At 42.6% G+C, this 21,867-nt stretch overlaps 1 protein-coding gene across 5 annotated transcripts in view; it reads right to left on the reverse strand.

Annotated features, from left to right (window-relative positions):
• The window catches only part of USO1 (USO1 vesicle transport factor), a 94,840-nt gene that overhangs the window by 15,559 nt on the left and 57,414 nt on the right, over positions 1-21,867 (reverse strand). For all 5 annotated transcript variants that reach the window (XM_090031919.1, XM_090031917.1, XM_090031918.1 and 2 more), the window contains 9 exons: positions 20,494-20,604; positions 19,383-19,501; positions 18,607-18,788; positions 16,704-16,825; positions 8,982-9,120; positions 5,698-5,861; positions 3,306-3,392; positions 2,304-2,393; positions 141-239 (listed from right to left, as the gene is read on the reverse strand). In XM_090031919.1, the coding sequence (XP_089888045.1) occupies positions 141-239; positions 2,304-2,393; positions 3,306-3,392; positions 5,698-5,861; positions 8,982-9,120; positions 16,704-16,825; positions 18,607-18,788; positions 19,383-19,501; positions 20,494-20,604 (1,113 nt within the window). The remainder of the gene's footprint in view (positions 1-140; positions 240-2,303; positions 2,394-3,305; positions 3,393-5,697; positions 5,862-8,981; positions 9,121-16,703; positions 16,826-18,606; positions 18,789-19,382; positions 19,502-20,493; positions 20,605-21,867) is intronic.

Genomic DNA, 21,867 nt, shown 5'->3' on the forward strand with positions numbered 1-21,867 from the left:
GGACTGGGTGCTCACTCTCACCTCCAGGTGTCAGAGCCACAGCACTTCACACACAATTGTGAACCAGTTTCCTAACAGTGACATTCAGGAGGGGTTCAAACTGCTACACCTGTCTGCATCCTATTTCAGTAGCGACTGACCTTCAATTCCTTTATCTCCTGTGATAATCTTCCCTCCAAATCTGTGTTCTTTGCTGCTGGCATAGCACCATCTCCCAATATGGGAACTGTAGTCGTGTTCTGCGGAAAGAAAATTCAATTCCAGAAGCAGGTAATCTCCCACGCTCTCACAAGTTAAAGATTTCGTTCAGCCCATTACACATTTAAAAGTAGGGGTGGGCAAAATACAGCTTGCAGACTGGAACCAGACCACCAGTGGATTTTGTCTGGCTTGTAGTGGGTCCCCTCAGTCCCACCCAAGACAGGCGCAGGAGGGCAGCCTAGGCCATGGTGCACATGGGTTGTCTCGCTGTCCCCTGGAGCACAGTGGGACTGAGCCAGCACGGCATTTGGATTCAATTTCCAGTAGCCCCAGCAGCAGCTCCTTGTGGCTGCTGTTGCCACCAGGCCTGACTCCACTATCTGGGCACCCTGGCCTATTTGCCCTGCACTCACTGCCAGGGGTGGGACCCACAAAGGCAGAGTGCATGGTCACGTGGATGGGATGGGGCTGCAAGCGGGCAAGGAGCGCTGTCCAGGAGCAGGACAGATGGGTACGGCCAGGATCATGGGGCAGCATCAATGCAGGGCCAGGGTCTGGGGCAGAGCTATGATCTGCTACTTGCACATCTTTGTGATGGGTGCTGGTTCCACGGGCAGGAGTGTGTGGGGAGGTGATCACAGCTCCGCCCTGGGCCTCGTTGCATGACCCAATGGACAGACGTCCACATTGTGCTGTGGTAATCTCAAGAAACACTGTAAAGCTGTGCACCTGTTTTACAGATGGCAGCTGCCTTTCCTGTGTTGTCATCACCTCAGAATCCTGGCCCCGTCCAGCTCCCTTCCTGTCCACAGCCCATCCTGTCCACCTGGCCACGCACCCTAGCCATGGGGGTCCTGGTTGGTCTCCATGGAGACCCCATGATTGCTGGGCTGTGAGAGTATGGGACTGGGACCTGGGGCAGAGCCACAATCCACTCCCCACAAGCCCCTGCTTGTGGAATCAGTGCCCCTTACATGGCTGTACAAGGAGCAGATTGGAGCTTTGCCCCTGGCCCCAGCCTTGCACTGTCACTGCCCCACAGTCCCAGCCCCAGCCCTGCCCACCCATCCTGCTCCCAGATGCTGCTCCCTGTCTGGATATGGTCCCAGCTGTCAGGCTGAGCATGGAGCAGAGTTTGGGTGAGCTGTTGTGAGAAGCTGGATGGGGCACAATATGCTGACCCAGCCTGCAACAGCTCACCAAAACTCCTCAAGTGGCCCTCCAGCCCAAATAATTGCCCACCCCTGATTTAAAGTGTATTTGAAGGCATGCTGGCACAGAAAGCACAAATGAAAAACAATATTTTTATACCAATTAAAGCCAGAAGATAAACTTAGTTAATCTAGTCCAACTTCTTGTACATCACACACCATTAAAGTTTTCCCAAAATACTCTATATCAAGCCAAAAGTATTGGTGTAAATTATTGGTATAATAATTTACACCAATTATTTTATTCCCTTGCCATGTGACAGCACTCCAAACAGCATTATTTTTATTTATAGGCATTCGAACCCACAACAAAGATTTTTAAGACAGACTTGCTTGGGTTCCATGAGAACTATCCATAAGGCAGATGCGTCAAATGTGTACCTCATTATTGACCCTGCATGCTAACCTGAGCACAAGGAAAAGCAGGCAGTCAATACACTGGACCAGGGGTATGAAACTCATCCTGTCTCATGGACTGGTACCCTTTAGCATTATCTATCTGTGCAGTCAACAGGCCTTGTTGATAAGAGTTTATGATTTAAAGGAAAGTTAGTTCTCTCTAAGCTCAAAGGATAAAAAGGCAGTATTCCATACATACATCCGTTCTGTAAGAACAATTTCTTCTTTTTCTCATCAGACATCTACTAAATAACATCTTTTTAGTCAATATCATGTTGGGTGAGAGAAAAGAAAAGTGAGACCCCAGTATAAATCAGGAATAACTCCACAGATGTCAAAGTTGCATCAAATGAGGGCTTGTTCTAAATATATTCTTTATCATCACACATACGCCCCCTCCCTATACAGATACATCTATCCGTCTGTACAGACATATATTGAGAGACAGTTTTCTGTCAGTATTACTCAGTAAAGCAAGGATAATAGGATTACCATTTGTTGTAGCAGCTCCTGCTTCTCAGTGTGAAGTTTAGATATTTCTGTGGACTGTGACTGTACTTGTATCCGCAACATTTCTAGTTCCTATGGTAAAAATGAAGAGTTACTGTTCCTCTCTAAAAACTCTTAGCAGTAAACAAAGACAAAAGCTACCTTTTTTGCTAGTACGGGCTACAGAATCTGCATCACACTTATTCAGAATAGCTGTGGAAAGAGAGCAGCATGTCTACTAAAAACAGAGCAACCAACTGTCTAGACATGTTAGCAAGAACTCTCAAGGATGTAATAAATATTTAGCACAGCTAATAGCCTCAAGTAGTTCTTGGGGGGGAACAAAACTTTTAATAAAATGCAGAACTTCACAGCCTCTTCTTTGAGGCTTGTTTCAATTAGCATAGCAAGCAGAACAGGCTCTCATATGCATGTTCTCTTTTTCCTGAAAAATCTTCCAGTGCAAATTATCTAGAGCAAAACATTTATCAACTCAAATTCTTCAACAATTCCCTTGCTTTATAACTGGGAGAAAACTAAGAGTGAGATTCTTTCAGGGGCAAAAGATAGTTTAACTCAGTCACTTAACAGACAAGATACCTGAATTGGTCTTTTCTCATGTGAAAAAAAAAAAGACTCAAAATGCCATATGTATATCAGTTTAAGAGATGTGCTGTGCTATGCAACTGTTGTTAATAGACAATCCATTGTCAGAATTTTCAGTTTCTCCACCAACTCAATTCACTGCAACACAAGCAATACTGGCGATTTCTTGTGTTCAGAATAATTTAAATCAGTATGCAAGGTAAGGTCCCTAAAACAAACTGACATGCTTTGTAACCCATTTTGCTCTCTTTGAAGGTAACTGAAGTTTAACTGAAAACCGTCTCCATTCCATCCTAGAATACTATCAATAATTGCCCATCTGGTGACTGCAAATCAACTATTCTGAAGCTACACAAAAGAAAGGCTGATTGCTATTCATAAAGTAGCAAGAATTCTCACCTTCTGCAAGTCATTATCATGCTCCAAACCACCATATTTATTTGCCTGAGAAGACTGTTCTGTTCCTGGTTCTAACTGCAAAGACTTCTATAAGGGGAGAAACCAAAAAACCATAAAAAGTTTTACCACATTACACATTGATCAAATAATTACTCACCTGTTATCAGAACTGTTCTTTGATAAAGCTTCTGCACTTTTACACTCAGGCTGAATGCAGTAACAGTACTGCGTGAATCTATCTATAACAGTAAAGAAACCCATTTTTCACTTCACCCCCCAAAATCAACAAACCAAATAATCCAATCTGCATGGAGATAAAGGGGATGACATACATCAGCCACCTCAGTACCTCCCATTACCTTCTCTCCCAACTTAAATCTAGATTGCTCAGACTTGAAAGACAGGAAGCATGACAGCTCTCTAACAACCCTTGTTATTACAGACTAATAACTTTGCTTTAGTCTTCGAGTGGCCTCTGCACATTCCCACTGATGTGAAATGGAGAAGCAACACCCTTCCACCATGCTTCCATCAGGCACCAGTATTTGAGATAGAGAATACCAGGGGGTTCGCAACACACTCAGCATAGCTGCAAATCTATGTCTCAGTAGACAGCTCAAGGATTTTTACTCTTCAGAAAAAACTCAGTTTACCTAATGCAAAGAAAAGTGACTGAAATTTTATTAAAGCTAACAACAAACAAAGTCCTAACACCTCCTGCTGGAGCCATCAAAATAACCCCTGCATTCCAAGGAAGTGAGGGAGGCAGTGGAGGCATTTGGAGCTTTTTTGTGTCTGTTTGTCTGTTTTATACCCCCACAGGACTGTTTAGAGCCAAAAGGAGTCCCTGGCAGGGGGCTTAGTCTGGATTGGTAGAAGCCTCTGGAAAGCTATCCCACCAATGCATCCTAATAAATTAAAAACTTCAGAAGCCTTTCAAAGAAAAGCAAGGATTACTTGCTGGGAGATGTGCCTCTCCCCCACCTGGAACCCTGCCTTCATGGTTGTATGTATATATATTTCAGGAGGTCACCAGAGGTCTTCTTCATGCCAAGAGTCTTGGATGTAGATGTTTAGAGAGTTCAACTTGCAAAGAAGGCTTTAAGTATCAATAAAGCAGCTATGCTCCCTTTACATTCACTATATAGGGCTCAAAAATCACAACTCCGGGTGTCTAAATATGGTTTGAATCCACTGACTAGAGTAGTCAACATTAAGGGTGCCTACAGACATTTAGGGCCCTGCTCCAACTCATGATGCTTTAAATAAAGCACCATGAATTAGTGCTTCCCCTCCCGACCCACAGTTCTACCCCATCCCTCCAGCTTTGGCCAGGCAGCTCCATGCTGGCACCGTCAGGAGGCCTAGGTGGGGGATGGGAGCCCCCCTTGTCTCAGGTCCAGCCCAGCTGTTCCCACCCTGCCTCCCACCCCCCAGTACTGCAGCTGGGGGGGTTGGGGGGGACAAGGCAGGAAGACTCTGTTCCACCCTGCCTGACCCGCCCTGCCCCCCAGCTCTGGCCAGGCAAAGCAACCAGGAGCTTCCTGCTGGCTGCTCCAGCTCATATTCCCTCCTTCCCTGCTCCCTCCAATAGCCGCTGGGATGGGGATGGGGATGGGGCTGGGCTGGTGTTCACCAGTGCAAGCACCAGCCCAGTCCCAAAATGGAAAAAATTAACCCTGAAGGAATGAAAGTTCCCAAAGACACTCTGCTTTAGAGTGCCTTAATGTAATACCTCATTTGACCAGGGTTAATTTTTTGCATGACTGGTGATTTTAAAAGTGCTTTGCAGCCATGTATGTGTGTTACATCACAGCTGTGGAGCACTTTCAGGGGCCTCATCTCACAAAAAACTTGTGTAAGCCCCCTAAGTGCTTTTGTCCACATGCCACTTTTCCTGTAACCAGCCCGAAACTTTTCTTTTTTCGTTTTTTTTGCTCAGCCTCCCAACCATGATGTTGGTGTAACACTACATGTGTGTTCTTAGGGCACTAAAATACATTCACAGCTACTTCATAGCTATTTGTTCTTATGAAAATATGATCCTTTCATTTACATAACCCTTCTCCCTCCACTGGATTTACCCATGATGATGTCTCTATAGATGATCTTATCCCCAATTCCACCCCTTATTCTGCCAGATAAATCAATCAAGCATTTCTAGTCTTCTCTCAAGAGAGACCTTCTATTTCCTTGAATGTCACACTGCTCTTTCTCTGCACTTGCTTTAGAGTTTGAGTTCATTTTTGAGCAAAAGGTGACCAGGATTGTTCACAATATTCCAGTTTAGGTCTCACCAATACCTGGCATAATGGCCTAAACCTTCCCCATTTCTGCTGGAAACTGCAACTGTGTACAGAAAGTTCTTCTGAAGCAGTCACTAATTGCTTACCAATTTCTCAATCACAGAATCCTTTTCTCTCAGCTGCCCTTGCAACAGGTCATGCTTATTTTTCCATTCTTTTACCTCCTCTCTCAATTTGCTGATTTCTTCAGGCTGAATGCCATTCATCTGTAGTGTATCACTGTGGGAACTGTTATGCTGAGTATCCTTTCCTATAGGCCATACATTGCAAAATTAGTAGACGGCTTAGGAATTACACTTATCTCATTTATACAGTAGCTGAGACATTCATATGAAGTAATGATCTTCAACAATAGCACATTTCCCTCCAACTAAAAAAAAGTGCTATTACAAGTTATTCACGTTTCGATGATTCTACTATGTTAAAAAATCCACTGGTAACTGTAAATCAACCTCAGAAATGTGCAGTTCTTTATAGAAAGGAAGTCTGTGCAACTATCTCATTCAGAAGTGAAAAAGCAGCCTCCCCCCATCCAGGGATATGTACTGGGATCAGTGCTATTTAATATATTCATGAGTGATCTGGAAGAAGGAGGGGGGAGCGAGGTGGCCAAATTTGCAGACAAGACAATTATTCAAAGTGGTAAAACCAAGGCGGACTGTGATGAACTACAAAAGGATATGGTGCTACTGAGCAAATGGGCAACTAAATGGCAGATGAAATTCAAATGCAGATAAATATAAAGTGATGCACGTTGGAAAAATAATCCAAACTATACCTAAACTATGATGGGCTCTACATCTGCTGTTACCACACAGGAAAGATCTGGGAGTCATTGTGGACAGTTTGCTAAAAACATCAGCTCAGTGCTCAGCAGCCCTCAAGGTAGCAAACAATGTTAGGTATTAAGAAAGGAATAATAAACAAAATGGAAAGTATTATGCCCCTTTATAAATCCATATTCTGTTTATACCTTGAACCTCACTTCAGAAAGGGTACACAAGAAATAGAAGATACAGAGAAGGGCAATGCAAATTATCAGTGGTATGGAAAGGCTTTTATCTGAGGACAGTCTAAAGAGGCTGGGCCTATTCAGTTTAGAAAAGAGAAGCTTAAGAGCAGATATAATAAGGGTTTACAAAATACGAAATGATGAAGTGAAACTAAATAGCTCTCAAGTCAATAACTAGGACTCACAAAATGAAACTAGTAGACAGTAAGTTTAAAACTAAAAGGAAGTTTTTTTCCCACACTGTGTAACTGAATCGTGGAACTCATTGCCACAAGATGCTGTCGAAGCAGACAGTGTAGCCAGATTCAAAAAGGGATTGGACAAATTCTTGAAAGAAAGGGGCATCAGTAGCTATTGAGCATGGGAGTTTGGGGTACAGCTTCTGTATCAGAACTTCCTAGACCTCAAATGCTTAAGGCTGCAAGTGGAAGAGGAACAGTGGAAAAAACCCTTATCATACATGTTCACTCTCCCCTTCAGCATCCACTGTGTGACACAGGATACTGGGCAAGATGGACCTACGTTCTGACCAAGTAAATAGCAGTTCTTAGGTCCTTGGTCATGCAATGAAGGAGCCAGGAGTCCAAGCTTCTGGCAGGAGATGGAAGTCTAGATCTCATCAAATATTCAATGCAGAAAGCAATATTCCAGTTCATTCTATTGAGAAAAGAGAATCGTTCACTTAGACCTAAACCTAGAATGTGAATCAGTGTTTCATAAATGGTCTCCATTTCAAAAGCACACATCACAAGACCAAAGTGCTTTTACAATTGTAACTAAGTGCATACGTACAACTACCCCTCTGCAAGGCAAGCACTAAAATCTCCTGACACCATCGAGTACCTGTCAAATACTAATCCTCCCCAATGAGAAGAACCTGAGCCTCCATCCACCCTCCCCCCATACACGCCCTCCAAGCTTCAACTCAGACAACAAAGTCTCCATGTCCTAAACCTTGGCAGATAGGTTATTTTGGACCAATCAGAGAAAGGAGCTCCTATAGCAGATAAAACTCCCAAAGACCATATAATCAGAGAAAAAGGGCTCAACAGGACCTTCAAATGTCATCTAGTCTAACCTCCGCCAGAGGTAGGATCATACTTACCCAAACCATCCTACATAAGCCCTTATCTGACCTATTAAAACTACAGTCAACCCTGACAATCAGAAAACATAACATCCACACATGCCACATATAAATAAGGGGGACAATTATGGTCAGTGTTCTACTGTTGCAAGAGTTGTTAAAATATGCTTGAGAGATTCAAGGAAGCGGGCATGCATGCTCCTTGCTACAGAGGAAGGGAAAAAACCTCCAGTCCATATGTAGTTGACCACAGGGTAAAATTACTTCCTGAACCCAAATATGGTAACTGGTCTGATTCTACGTGTCCCTCTAGCCAGGAACTTCCAGGTTTTAGTCTTAGGAGGAGCACTGGCACATCCCAGCCAAAATCCCCAGCCTTTGGCTGCAGCCAAAACACAATGCTTCTGAGGAAGTCAAAAAACCTTCCTGATATCCATTTTAAACTTTTTTTGCTGCAACTTCAAGCCACTGTTCTGCATTCTGCTCTCTGTAGGAAGAGAGAAAAGATGTTTTCCCTCTATGGAAGCCCTTCAGGTATTTGAGACCTACCAGCAACTCCTGTATGTACCAAAGGACACAGCAATGAGGGATCCTAGGTAGAGTGTGATGAACAACTTGCAGCCCACCCTGTGCACCACAGGGGCTCTTTCCAATTGGAGTGGTGGTGTATGCTGCTTTGTAGGCTCTTTCTTCCTTTAGATACGGCAGTAAGGAGGACAATGGAGCAGGAAATGGGCCCCCTAGCTATCCCAGTAGCCAGAATTTATCTGAATGACAGGCTAGGCTATACTTATTATCCATGTTTCTTCATGGGCATTGGTACCTAAATCACAGGCTAGAATGTACTTAAAGCCTCAAATTTCTTTCTGCCTCTTTCCAGCTCTCAAATGTGTGCCAAAAGGCAAAAATTCCACGCTTCTTTTTTACTAATATACTTACAAACTTGTCTTATGAAAAAATCCATCTTCAATAACTGGAAGTTTTGAGGCAATAGAAAGCAAATTAAATGTTGACATTTTATGTAAAAGTAACACGTTATATACTGGAAGAAATAGTTTTCTAGCAGGCTTTTTTAATGCTTAAGAAAACAAATAAACATTTTTCCCACTAATTTCTGTGACATCTCATAAGTTCTAGAATTTAAAGCAACATGTTGTTGAAATTGGAAAAGATTATTTGCTGCAAAAAAGTAGGTCGTTTACAGTGAAAAACACAGGGCCTTCAGCAGGTGGTACAGAACAATGACAGATTTAGATTTTTCTGATGTATACCTAGCTGTACTTTAAGGAGATTATACTGGTCCTTGTGCTGCTGGATCTGTGACACTTGCTGTGTAAGTGTTGCCTGAAGCTGTTCATTTTGAGATTTTAAAGAATTAACTTGTTGCTTTAATTCTTCAAGCTGCTGGTCCTGTGAAAGAATAATAATAATAAAAAATTATAGTTCTGTTTAATTACTTGTGGAAAATTGTTTAGGAGTAGGAAAAGTGTCATAAAGCAATAAAACTGATGCACTAGAATTAACATTTACCAAACCTTTAAGCTATTTTTCCCCAACATCTTCTGGACTGCTTACAAGTACAAGCTGGAAGACAGATACTTCCAAAACAAGAACCAATGCCTATCAAGATTCCCCAGCACTTCCCATCATGCACCTGACTGGGATAATTTATAAACAGAACATCCTGTATCTGTGCAAGGAACTGGACTACATCCGTGGGGGGGGCAGGAAGCAACCTTTTCGGCAGCAGTGCCACAAATTAGCCCCACACCTGCCCAAAGTGTCATGCCAATCTCCTTCCACTGTCCAATCTGCTCCTTTTTCTACTCCCAGTGTGATATGCTGTGTTCCGCTTTCTGGCTTCTTTCTCTGTGCTCCCTGACTGATTTGCTGCTTTGCTTTCTGCTGCTCCTTTACCTGTTGCCTCCCTGATCTCACACACTGAGGTTACATTCACCACTTATGGTACCCGTGCCATGGATTCACCATCCCTGGACTACATGACCCTTCAGACCCTTTCAACCTTAGGTTTCTATAGGATGATTTCACTTTAATTGCTTATAGCTTTTTAGCAACTTTAAGTTTCAATCTGAAAAACCTTCACTGAACTATGGAAAATTCTGTCCAAAATGGTCTGGTCATTTCAGAAAACAAAGCTAGGGACAGAAATTACAATGCATTATTTGTTCATGTTAAGCCTCAGAGAATAAGTTCTAGCATCTCCATGCATAAAAATATGACAGAGGGTAGTGTTTTTCCATCTCTGTGAATATATGCCCAAATCTGACAAAATTTATAAGACCTTGGGAAAAATAATTACCAGAGCACAGGAAGGTCGCCATTAGCACTGGGTACATTCTAGTCCAGAACTAGAAAGGACTATCTTTGAAATTAGTGTGTAAAATAGAGCCAGAGGCTCCTGTTACTTTCTGCAGCAGGCTAAACGGGCTGTTTGGGGCTGCATCAGCAGGAGCACAGGCTTGTTCTTAAGTAAAAGGGGAAACTCCTGCATGTGGCTGGGGAACCACAGGACACCAAGGGGGGCAGAGCTTCAAGGCATATAAGTGTAGGGCCTGAGCTGCAGCAGACAATCTGGTACTGCATACTTTAGGGTGAGGAGCCTGCCAGCAAAGCCAGCTGCAGCAAACAGGTCCAGAAACACTCATGCTACTCATGAAAGCAAGAACAAGACAGCTAAGGGGCAAGTATAGCTTGTGGTGGGGTACTGACCCAGAGTGGGGAAGAACTTTTGTGGAAGCAATTTGTTTACATTTTTGTTATACTTAAGTTTGGTTAACAGAGATAGAAAGGAACCCACAGGGGGTGCCTGAGAGGTATCCAATACAGAGCTGCCCAGCCAGGGTCAAGGAAACCAGGGCCAAACACCACACAAACTGTCTAGCCAAGGTCAGGGACCCTAAGGGCTGCCACATGAGACCAGAGCCAAGGGCCCTAGACCCCAAGAGGGCAAGACAGGGCTGGGGCTCAGAAGCTGAGGTCTGGGACAGTGAACCTTGGCTCTCAGGGTCCAGCTAGAGGAAAAGGTTTGAAGCCAAAAAGGTAGAAGCCCCAACAAAGGTTCAAGGCTTGAAGGACTGAGTGCAGAATCAGGGCCAGGGCTTGACTCTCCTACCACACCACAACACACTGACTGACATCTGCAAGACATGGGCATGACTATGGGGGTGGCTGGAGGTCATGATTATTGCCCCAAAGGCACAACTGGGGCTGTTTTAGAAGGGGAAACCCACCCCAAAGTTTGGGACAAAGGAACCCCAAGGACAGCATACAGAGGAAAGGCCAAGAGGCCAGCCTCTGGAGGCAGTCTTCTCAGTTAAAAATCAAGTCACGGCAGGAAAGAAATAGGAGATAAGGGGAGGCTGGGGAGCATGGGCAGGCAGATCTGACGGCTAGGGGGCATCAGATGCCGGGTGGATCGCCTGAGCCTGTCGCACAGCACTAGACTGATGCAGGCCACAGCAGGTCCTGGTCCTAGAAAACCTGTCTTTGCTGTATTTTCAACGCCCATCTGCACAATGAGGGGAAAGCCACACCTTGCAGAGAATGAAGAGACCAGATTAAGACAAAGGGAAAGGCAAGGGAGATTAAAACTAGAACTGTCTAGGCAGACAGATTTGTGATTGGGGCAGACATTTTAAGTGCTTCCAAAATGGAACACCTGAGCTGCTGACAGATGTACATTCCCCCCTGCTGCACTGCCTTCCCTCAACCCCTCCATCTGGAGCACTTCATAAATTTCCATGGCTGCATGCCCTCTCCAGCCAGCACTGCAGCTCTGCCCCCATCACCTCAAACCACTGGAAAGTAAAGCTCTGCTTACCCCACAACCCCATCCTCACCTCAGGAGGGAGAAGGGGACAGAAGTGGACAGGGATAGAAGTGGAGCCAACATCAATGAGCAACTCCCTACCAGAACTGAGAGACTAGGGACCCCAACATCAGAAATAGGATTCCCCACTGGAAGTGGAAGACCATTAAGAAACATATATAGGGACTGGGGACTGAAATGCAGGAACCTTGGTTTTGGGGTCTCCAAGGTACTGATGGAAGAGATGCTCCAGTGCAGGGGTAGAGCAGACAGGAAAGCAATCACTGAGTGTCCCACATTCCCTGCCATAAGGGGCACAAAGCAGATTACTGCAGGATGCTACAGGACCCAGGGATCCCTTGTCGTCCTATGTAGAGCATTTACATGTTACAGGAGAAATTTATTTTGAACTGCTTCTAAATAGTACCCACTTCCTTCAGAGTTACCTTTGGAACACTTCAACGATTGAATCTGTTCATACCCTTGCAGCGGAAGAGGCAGAAATATAGAGTGGGAGCCAGGTATTTAAAATGCATGGGAAGGCTAGGGTCAAGGGGTGAGAACATACTGGCACTGGTTAAAGAGAATGACAATAAGCAACTGACTGGACAGCTAACAGCAGGTGACCTGGAGTAGAAGCCTAGGTGGGGACGAAGCAGAAACATAGAACAGTGAGAAAATAAGAGCCCTGGGCAGGTGTTTTATTTGTAGTGATATAAACACCTCTGTGCTGGTATAAAAGTTGAGAGAACAGACATTCATGCCCTCAACAAAACTGCTAAAATGGCACCAGTGCTATAGAAATATTTCTGCAGCACAACAGGAACTTCTGATGCAGCATGTTTTATAGCACGACATATAATGTCTCTGCAATCTTTTTTTTTTTTTTTTTTTAAATAGTGCTCAAGTCAGGTGTCTGTAAGGAAAAAAAATATTTACATAGTAAATTGGCAGGTAATTCACCCTTGCACCCAAAATTTTCCTTCTTGGGTTATTTCCAAAGTTTCCAGCTGTGGTTTACTAGAAACCTCTATGCATCCATCTCATTTCAGCAGTTGTAAACATGATAACCAGAGAATGGAGATAGGCAACCCTACCAAATGAGGGAGAACGGAAAAAGAGAATATAGTACATATTCCCTATGGAAAAGCTATCTTATTCACTAAAAGACAGGTATGAGGACTTGTTGCCTTAGTACAACTATCCAATACAAGAGGACTATAAAAGAAAAGTACCTGTTAACGCTGCAATGTGGAGAGAAGTATAGCAGGTTGCATGGCAGGAGCTGCATCTACAAGCCTGCTCTGGAGGACTGAGCCTGCTGACAAAGATAATTAGCTTGCTCCATGGGAGTTAAAAGGCTCCCAGAGAGAGCCCAGGGGAGAGAGACAGGGAGGCCATGGAGTGGGGGTAGAAGCCTGAGTGAGGGAGCTCTCTCCATGGGTCTGAGACACTGTGAAGAAACCCAGAAAGATGATGAGAGACTGAGTTTACAGAGAGACTGGGACTCACTAGAGTGAAACTGACAGAGATAAAAGAATGCAAGCTGGCGGTGGCACTCAAGCCTGGGCACTCACAAGCCCAAGCACTCTCGTTGGTCTGGGAAAAGACCACATGCTACCTGTTTGTTACACTGCTATATGTTGATTCTTGCCGGGTGGGAGTTTGCCCCAGGGAGGCAGAGACAAACAACAACCGCAAGCAATGAAAGACTGAGCTAAGCAAATCCCCAACCTGCTATAGTAAGTCTCTTAAAAATGAGAAGATAGAATGAGATTCAGTCCTGTCCTCCTCCCAAGCAAAACCTAACATACAGTGAGCAAGGAAGTCATTAAAACATGTGTGTACATTATCAGAGTTTATAGCCCAAAATGGATTTTTAGGGGTGGGTGAAGAAAAGAGGGTGAGAGGTTTCATAATTCTGTAGGGTCAGAAGGGACCTGAACAGATCATCAAGTCCGACCCCTGCCATGGGCAGGAATGAGTGCTGGGATCATAATATCCCAGGTACAGTTGTGTTAATAAAGGGATTCAGGTTTTTGTGTTTGTTTTTTTGTTTTGTTTTTTTTAATTATACTGTCTTCAGTACCTGATCTCTCACAATTTTCCCAAAGCAACTTGCCTCGGTACACAAAATGGATCTACTTTGGGGATGAATATGTGCAAATATTGTTGTAGTACCTCTGTCTCATTTGCTGAGGAAGACTGAAGCTGGATATTACCACTACCATTACTGTAGAACAGAAAAGAAAGGATGGTCCAGTGGCCAAGGCGCTTGAGCTGAATCCCTAAGGGAACTGAATTCGATTCCTACCTCTGCCACAGGGCTCCTGTTGCTCAGTGAACGCCAGCCATTCTGAGCACTGAACAGCATGTAGTCATTTAAAGGGTGCCATAATGGAAGCACAAAATAAACACAATTTGTGGTTTCATGGACCAACTTATTTCTGGCATGTTAAAATTTTTGAGCATTCAACTTTCCATCTCAAATGTTAAAACAGCACTGCAGACAACAAAGCATTTAAAAGTAAAGGCCGTAAGCCTTACCTACAGAGCCGTTTTACATTTGACAGAGAATTCCATGGACCACTACCCATGAACCCACACCTGAATGCATAGGGAACTAAGAATGAACAGTATGGCCTGTAATGTATTTCATGGATGCTTTATACATACTATGCGGCAAGTTTTAAATGTCAGCATTATCAAATATCCTAGGTAGAAAAATAACAAACAACAGATCCTTTAAAATTCAAAATTTCTTCAGAAGCAGGAAAGACTACACTTTAAAAAGAGATTGTTCCCACCACATAAAGATGTTCCTTCAAAGATTATCCGAATGAAGCCGGTGCATTAAGGCATTTTGCTACTAGTTTCTCAGTTTCAACTCCTGCTACTTGTGTTTCCCAAGTACAAGCAACAATTTTTATTTTTGTTAAGGGCAGACAGAAGGAAGCCATTTAAATCAAGTTTTTGTTTTTTGTGGGGTTTTTTTAAAACGATACAAGCCCAACCACCTGCCACTGAGAACAGGAACGGAGTGATGCCGAGACCACTGCAGCAAAACAGATTAAGATTATACCGTGAAGGGGAGGGGCAGGGGAATAAAGCTTCCTTACTGGCAGAGGAGTAGGAGAGTGGAACAAGTTGCCCAAGAAAGTTGTGGAATCTCCTTCACTGGTGGTTTTCTAGGAGGCTGAATAGATATTTGTCTAGGATAGTGTAACAATAACATACCCTGTATTTATGCAGGGGCTGGAACAAGTGATCCCTGAAGTCCCTTACAACCATGATTCTATGATCACGGCACTATTTTCTTTCATTTAGCTCAAAGCAACTACATCCCAATTAACCTTCTGCTTCAGTTTCCTATCAGCTTCATAAGATGGTGTTACCAATAATTCTCACTTAAGCTTCCGTCCAAGCTATAAAAACTAATGAAATTAGATTTATAAAAACAACTGGAGAAAATATATTAGAAATCCAAACAGTTTTGGGTTACAGACTCCCTCAATATCATTATTTGGTCCACTGTTCTTGATCGACAAATCCATTTCCGATTTCTACTTTGGCCACCAGTACTTTCTGAGGTTTGAGTCCATAGCAAAGAACTAAATGAAACATAATATTAAAGGAAAGGATGGCAGATTCTGCAAGTCTATACTACTGCTCTGAGAAAGCAATATTTTGAAAGGGAAAAAGATAAAAGGAGCAATTAAGCTCTCTCAGCACCACTATTTAGTCAGGAATGTTTGGTCAAAACATTTTTAAAAAATCCTTTTGTTTCCTCAGGTTCCCTCTTTTACATTTTCAAATGGCTGGTTAGAAATTACAATCCAGAGCCCCAAAACCTAGTTAATATCACCTCCCCAACTGCATAAGTGTAATATAGAAGGATCCTGATTTTCTCCATTTAAAAGTTGCAAATTCTCTGATTAAAATCTCCCAAAAATCCACATTTTTCCACAATTAAAACAAATAGTCACTGTACAGGTATCAACTGAATACAATGTTTTATTTATATATTTACAACTTTAAAGCAATTTGGAAGCCTAACAGTGCCTCAATCATTATAATAAGATACATTTTTATACCTATATATTTTGGCATTGTGTTTTTTTTTTTTAATCACAGAAAATCAGAGCTCTCTCTGCACTTCACTCTCTAGGATGCTAGTCCAGCTGAAGCTTTGCTCCCTGCTGCTTTTTGGCACTGAGAAGCCCTGATATGCTGGTGCCCCTCAATCCCCACCCACAGCCCCCTGGGCCCCCCTCAAAGCCCTGCCAGAGGGTACCCCCAGCTGCCAGGGCCATAGGGCCAGGGCCCGCAGCACACTACCCTCGCACCCTGAGTCCTGGCTGCCACCTGCAGGAGGCAGCAGCTGCTATAACCAGAGTGGAGTGTAGTGTGCCCCTACCCCCACCCCTGCCCACAGGTAGCACAACCAGAGCAAAGCCCATTTGGGAGGGTAAGGTGGGGGTGGGGAGGGAAAATGGAGAATGTGGCTGCCCAGAGGCTCCCTGCCCTGCTGCCCCCCACCCACAAGGGCCTCTGCAGCCCAGCAGGCAGGACCCCCTGTCCATATGGCAGCATTGGTGGCAGCATGCAGCTGTGCTCTCCGCTGCTGCTGGGCAAGCAAGCTGCTCCTTGCCATGGAGGCGCAGCCAGCATGGAACTTACAACTATGGCACCAAGCCTGCCTGACCCCTTCTGCTCCTGTGCCAGGTCCTGCCCACTGGACTGTGGAGACCCCCAGGGGAGGGCAGCAGGGCAGGGAGCCTTGAATCCACAGAGGGCAGCCTGGATCTGCCCCCACGTGTCCCTCCCTGGGACTGCAGGCAACATAGTCAGACAGCCCCCTGGATGAGTTGCCCATGGCACCCAGGTGGGCCCTGCATTCCTGCCCCAGGCCTAGCCCTGCCCTATTCCTCTCTCCGTGGAGGCCTTAATCTGTGTCATCCCCCACTTAAACCGACCTGGAGGGAGCTGCTCTCCACGCTGCTTGACTACTACATGCATGTGTGCATGTGGTGTCCCCTGCCTGTGATCGCCCTCCTCCGACACACCCCAGCTCCAAGCAGCTCTTTTAAAGGAGAAAATCCGCATTTTTCTGCAGCAAACGGAAAACACAGATCCTTGGTAATTTATATAAACCTATATTTACCTGCTCTCTAATGACTTGTTTATAATGAGTCACAATGTTGTCATGCTGTTCCAATGTCTTCTTTACTTCCTCTTCCTTTTTGTCTTCTTCACTAGACTTGTAAATAGCCTTTGTTATGACACCTGTCAAAAAACACTGAGTATTTGTTATTCAGAACAGTCTGCACATTTTCTGTTCTTTTAACATTCCCACAACCTCAATTTAAATCATTACTTTGTTGGAAAGAGACAGCTTCTGTTTTTTCAAGTTCTTAGTCACTCATACTTCTTTAAAATGAAGAAAAATCAAGGAAGTTTGTAAAAACTGCCATCAGAACACTTGAGCTTTTTGCTACTTTATGAGTCTTAAATGATACTGCTATCTATCCCTTTTCTTGACAAATATATGTTCTGTCTGCGTAAGATATTCACTAACACATCCTTTCCTGACAACATATATGGACAGCTAGAAGGCTGGGAACTGCTGTAAAGCCATGCAAGTTAAACCCGATTAGTTATTTTTATGCCTACTAAAACAAATAATTCTTTAGGAATAAAAATTATTATTTCCCCCAATACCCATTTAATTCAATTAGTATTACCAACTGGGAAGCTGACAGTGTCAACTACTCTACCCCTTTCACAAGAAACTAAGAAAGTTTGAAGGCTTTTTTTTTTTTTAATCCCTACCGTAATTTTCTTAGTGTAAAATGTACCCAAATATTCCCAAACATGGTTTTCAGATCTCCTTTATTCCATATAAGCAGTCAAAGAGGGCACAAACTCCACTCTCTCGCACATAATTTGTAAGGATAAATAATGCATAGTAAATCGCTAGGAAAGATGGCTTTCTGGTTGCTGTCTTCAGAAATAAGCCTCGTGGTACCATACAAAAAAACAAGCTCATTGATTATCACTACTAATAGCGAGATCCTTTTTTTTTTTTTTTTTTTTTTTTTTTTTTTTACAGAAAATACAGTCAGTTGTCAATTTAACAGTCTTACGAGGCCAGATGATGTTACACCGTCCCCCTACCCCCAATACTCTAATTTGGGGCGGGCAATTAATTTGGGTGGAGAGCCACTTACTGAGTCTTAGCAAGTCATTGAGGGCTGCATGACAGGCAGCCCAGAGCAGATGTATATTAATTTTTTGGGGGGTTTTCTTTTTTTTTTTTTTTAAGGGGTCCCGCAGGCTGGACAGAATGGCTTGGCGGGCCACATCCAGCCCACGGGCCACATTTTGCCCACCCCTGCTCTAATTGGATCCCTGAAGCACTGGCCAGACCGGTAGACTGTGGGGTTTTGTCTTCCTCTGTAATTGGGGAAGGAGTGGTGGGTGGAAGGAAGACTTGCCCTCTTCCTTGGATCTCTCAAGTGAATTTTAGCAACTCCTACAACAGCAAAACCCTGGCCACCCTTGTCATCTTCTCTCCCTCACCCATCCTCCCTCCAACTTTATTTGTGCCATGTTAGGGCATTATACCTTGTGGTTGTGATTGTGTTTATGTTGTTTTACTAACAGGTTAGACAAAGACTTGTATAGGATGGGCTGGATACGACTGATCCACCTGGTCCCTTCCAGCCCTACTTTATTATGATTCTAGCTGAAAATCTGACCTGCAAGCTACATGCATTATAATCCCTGCCCATGATTCTGGCACAACATCTTGCACATTGCTTACATGGGTCAGCAACCTATGGTTGTAGCTACGCAACAAGCAGCAACCATGGCCGAGTCCTAGCACTGGCCCAAGCAGGACCCAAGTCAGGTTATTCCAGCCTGCTGTTGTAACAAGTTGCTGACAGTGTGAGTAAACTTAAAGCTTTAAGTGAAGGAAATTTAAAAGACTTAACTCAGGGCATGCAGTAGTTTAGCAGCATCCAAAAATAACAAACTAAAAATAATGAGCTAACATGTCTCACCCTCCAATTCCTTTACCAGTTTAGTAAATTCATGGTCAAACATCATGTGATCTGGGCTAGAAAAACTAGGCTGAGGCTTCTGACCAGCTCTGGAATACAGTTCATGTTTACTAATGAAGCCTAGTTTCTCAATGAAATTCTCCTTGCCAATCCTCTTTTCTATCAGTTGCTTTAGTTTCTCTCTAGAAGAAATAAAAACAAACAAAACAAAAAAATTACTACTGAATTTTATGAAAGACCAAATAAAAAAAGAGAAGTTGAAAACCCATCTTTCACTCATCTCTGAACCAAATTATATTTTTTGCCAGTCTGAATTATCTGTAACAAATTCCCCTTCTTCCTATGAAGTAAAGGGCTTTTCTTAGCACTGGAAAGGGTTATTTTCAGCCTGCCATTGTCTGTTCTTCATAGGACAAGATTTCACAGGTGAAAAGGCCTATCCAACAGGAGATATGAAGGAAGAATATCTACATTAATCCTTGGCAAAATAAGTCTAACAGTTGTACTTCAGAAGGACTGTACTTATAATTTCAGGGAATACCCAGCTTTCCAGCTGATCAGAATGGCAAAGCCCTCTGGTATTTTCCAGCCACCTGCATTTCTACCTCTACAAGTTACATTAAAAGTGAACAGTGTTAAATTACAATCTCTCTGCATCCAAATTGTACTATTCCTCCTTTACAAACCATCTTTAATATATTAATTTAGGAACCAATCAGTTGCCTACATAATTTTATGTTGCCTTAAGTCTCAGGTTATGACTACAATACACTTACTTGCTATAGTTTTCCAAGGAATTGTCGTTGTAGTAAATGGAAATACCCAGCAGAAGAGCGGACAAGCCTTGGACTAAATGCTCTTCTTCTCCAAGGTTTTCAGCTATCTGTCCTGTAAGCTAAGTTCTTGCTAAGGATGTCTGACCATTTCATTAAATAAAATACAAACAACATACCCTTACAATAGGTCATCTTTAGATTCAATTTGCTATTGAAGCTTCATATCAAAATGTAAAACACAAAATCCTTTATCAACTAAAAATTCAATAACAACATTAGTATACTACATCACAGCTAGTTTGCAATTTATGTATCTTGCCATTTAAAGTTCATTATCTGGATACGCCTTTGAAATTGCAATGAATGGACTTGTTTTTTCCAAAATATTTCTTGCACACTTTTACTCTGCAAGTTTTCTTAAGATAACATCTACTGTTGACTGGACAGTAAATTATGCTATCTGCTGAAGAAAATATTTCATTACAATTCAACAAAATTAGGAGATATTTTCCAATTCTGTGATATTACAAACATTAAGAGTGATAGCATTAAAACACCAATAAGCTGATCTGCTACAAGACATGGTACGCTGGGAGAATATTTTTAGGGGCAATTTTGCCAATAGCTGCCTACTCTTACACTGGGTAGGGATGAATATAATTATATTGAATTTATAGCAGACTGGGAGTTACCACAGAGCATCTGACATACAGTAATTGTCCATTTGCCTGCCCTAATCCTGCTTTAGGCAAATGCTACACTGGGAGTTTGCCTCATTTCATTCAAAAAGCAGCTGTCCCAGTTCACTTTTCCTTTACCACAGGATAAAAATCAGGCAGGAGGAGTTACAGCAAGCCCACTCCTGTGAACTCAGTCCCACTTTGTCAGTTTTCCCTATAGATTTATATGCAATGGTTTAAAGTTCACAGCTTCTGGCTATGCTTTAGTCAGGGTCTGTTCAACACTAAAGAAGCAACATTTTGCACCCCAAATTCATGATCTTCCAATATTCTCCAGCATTCCTGCAAACTTACTTATGTCATCATACAGTTTTTATGTTGCACATTTAAGCTTTTTCAGAACAAAACTTTGTTTTGTAAACAAAGGATACAAATGGAATATTAGCTGGGTTGTGGAGAAAGTGTGTGACAGCTATTGGGCAACTGCTTAACCAGGTACAAAGCAACATTAGTAATCCAACTCTTGTCTGCACCTTGCTTCCCTGTAGTGGAAAAATGACATTAATTTCTCCATTTATTACACAATATTACATATAATCAAAGTTATATTTCTCTCAAGACTCATCTACTTTCAATATAAAAAAAATACACTCACTAGTTTACTCACCTAATTTAGTACTTAATTTTTTCCATTAAAGTCATACACATATTTCTAGCAACCTTCAGTGCATGTCAAAACAAGACTAATGTCAAGTATGACTCCATACATATTAGCAGCTGAATAAAATCATGACAAAATTAGTCAGCAATTAGTGCTTGGATAACAATATTGTTACAAGTGCAAAAAAAAGATGCAAAAAATTGAGGGAGAAGACACAACTCTGAACAAAATGTACTCAATTATCACAACCAAGTTGCAAATGCTTAAAGAAGCAGAGCAATAAAGCCAACTTCATTTTCAGCCCATATAATGTGCATCTCCTACTGACATATTTTACAATTGATTGAAGTTTTATTTGACAGTAAAATCTGAGTACTGCAGGATAGTTTCCTTTTCAGGCAGAGAAACGCACAGGACAAATTAAAGAGACAAGTGAAATGTTGTACACAAAGTAATCTTTTTGTTCTGTTTATTAACACTGAAAGTTAACTTCTGAATAATTGGGTGACATGCACTAATCATTAATGTACTACAGTGCTGCCCAGATGACTTCCTTTAACAAAAAGGAGTCTGAGTTGCAATTATTTTGGATTTGAATCCCTGAATGTTGGCAAAGAGCTTATTTGGATACTGCTGACTCTCTCAACAAATCTCCACCCCTCCATTTTAGAGTTTAAATAGATGTCCATAATATTGGTTTGGTTCCTTAAACTGATGTTTAACCTACTTAAAAGTAAAATGGCTACATCACCCCCAACACTACATAAAATACAAGATTTTTCTAGTACTAAGCCACAGAGACAGATCTAACTTAACAGGTACTTTCTTGGTCTATAAAATCCAAACTTTTGTACAATTCTCTGGCTTCCCCATCTATATTGGCTATGGCAATGGGCTTTTGAATGCCATGTGATGAAGGCATGCACCTCTATGAGCGAATCAAACCTCACACACAGCAGCCAAGCAATTTCTCCAGGTCCTGCAAAAAAAGCTAAAAAAATATCACAAAGTATATCAGGCATAGGAATCAAGATTTGAAATGGAACTGAAGGACAAAGTGAGGCACATACAAAGGTTCTGATCTACAAAAGGGCAACGAAGGGAGCGTACACACCAAACACAAAGGATTACATTTAGCCAGCCT

This window comes from Crocodylus siamensis, chromosome 2 (genome assembly GCF_052110815.1).
Source record: "Crocodylus siamensis isolate JL-2025a chromosome 2, ASM5211081v1, whole genome shotgun sequence".
Lineage (NCBI taxonomy): Eukaryota > Metazoa > Chordata > Crocodylia > Crocodylidae > Crocodylus > Crocodylus siamensis.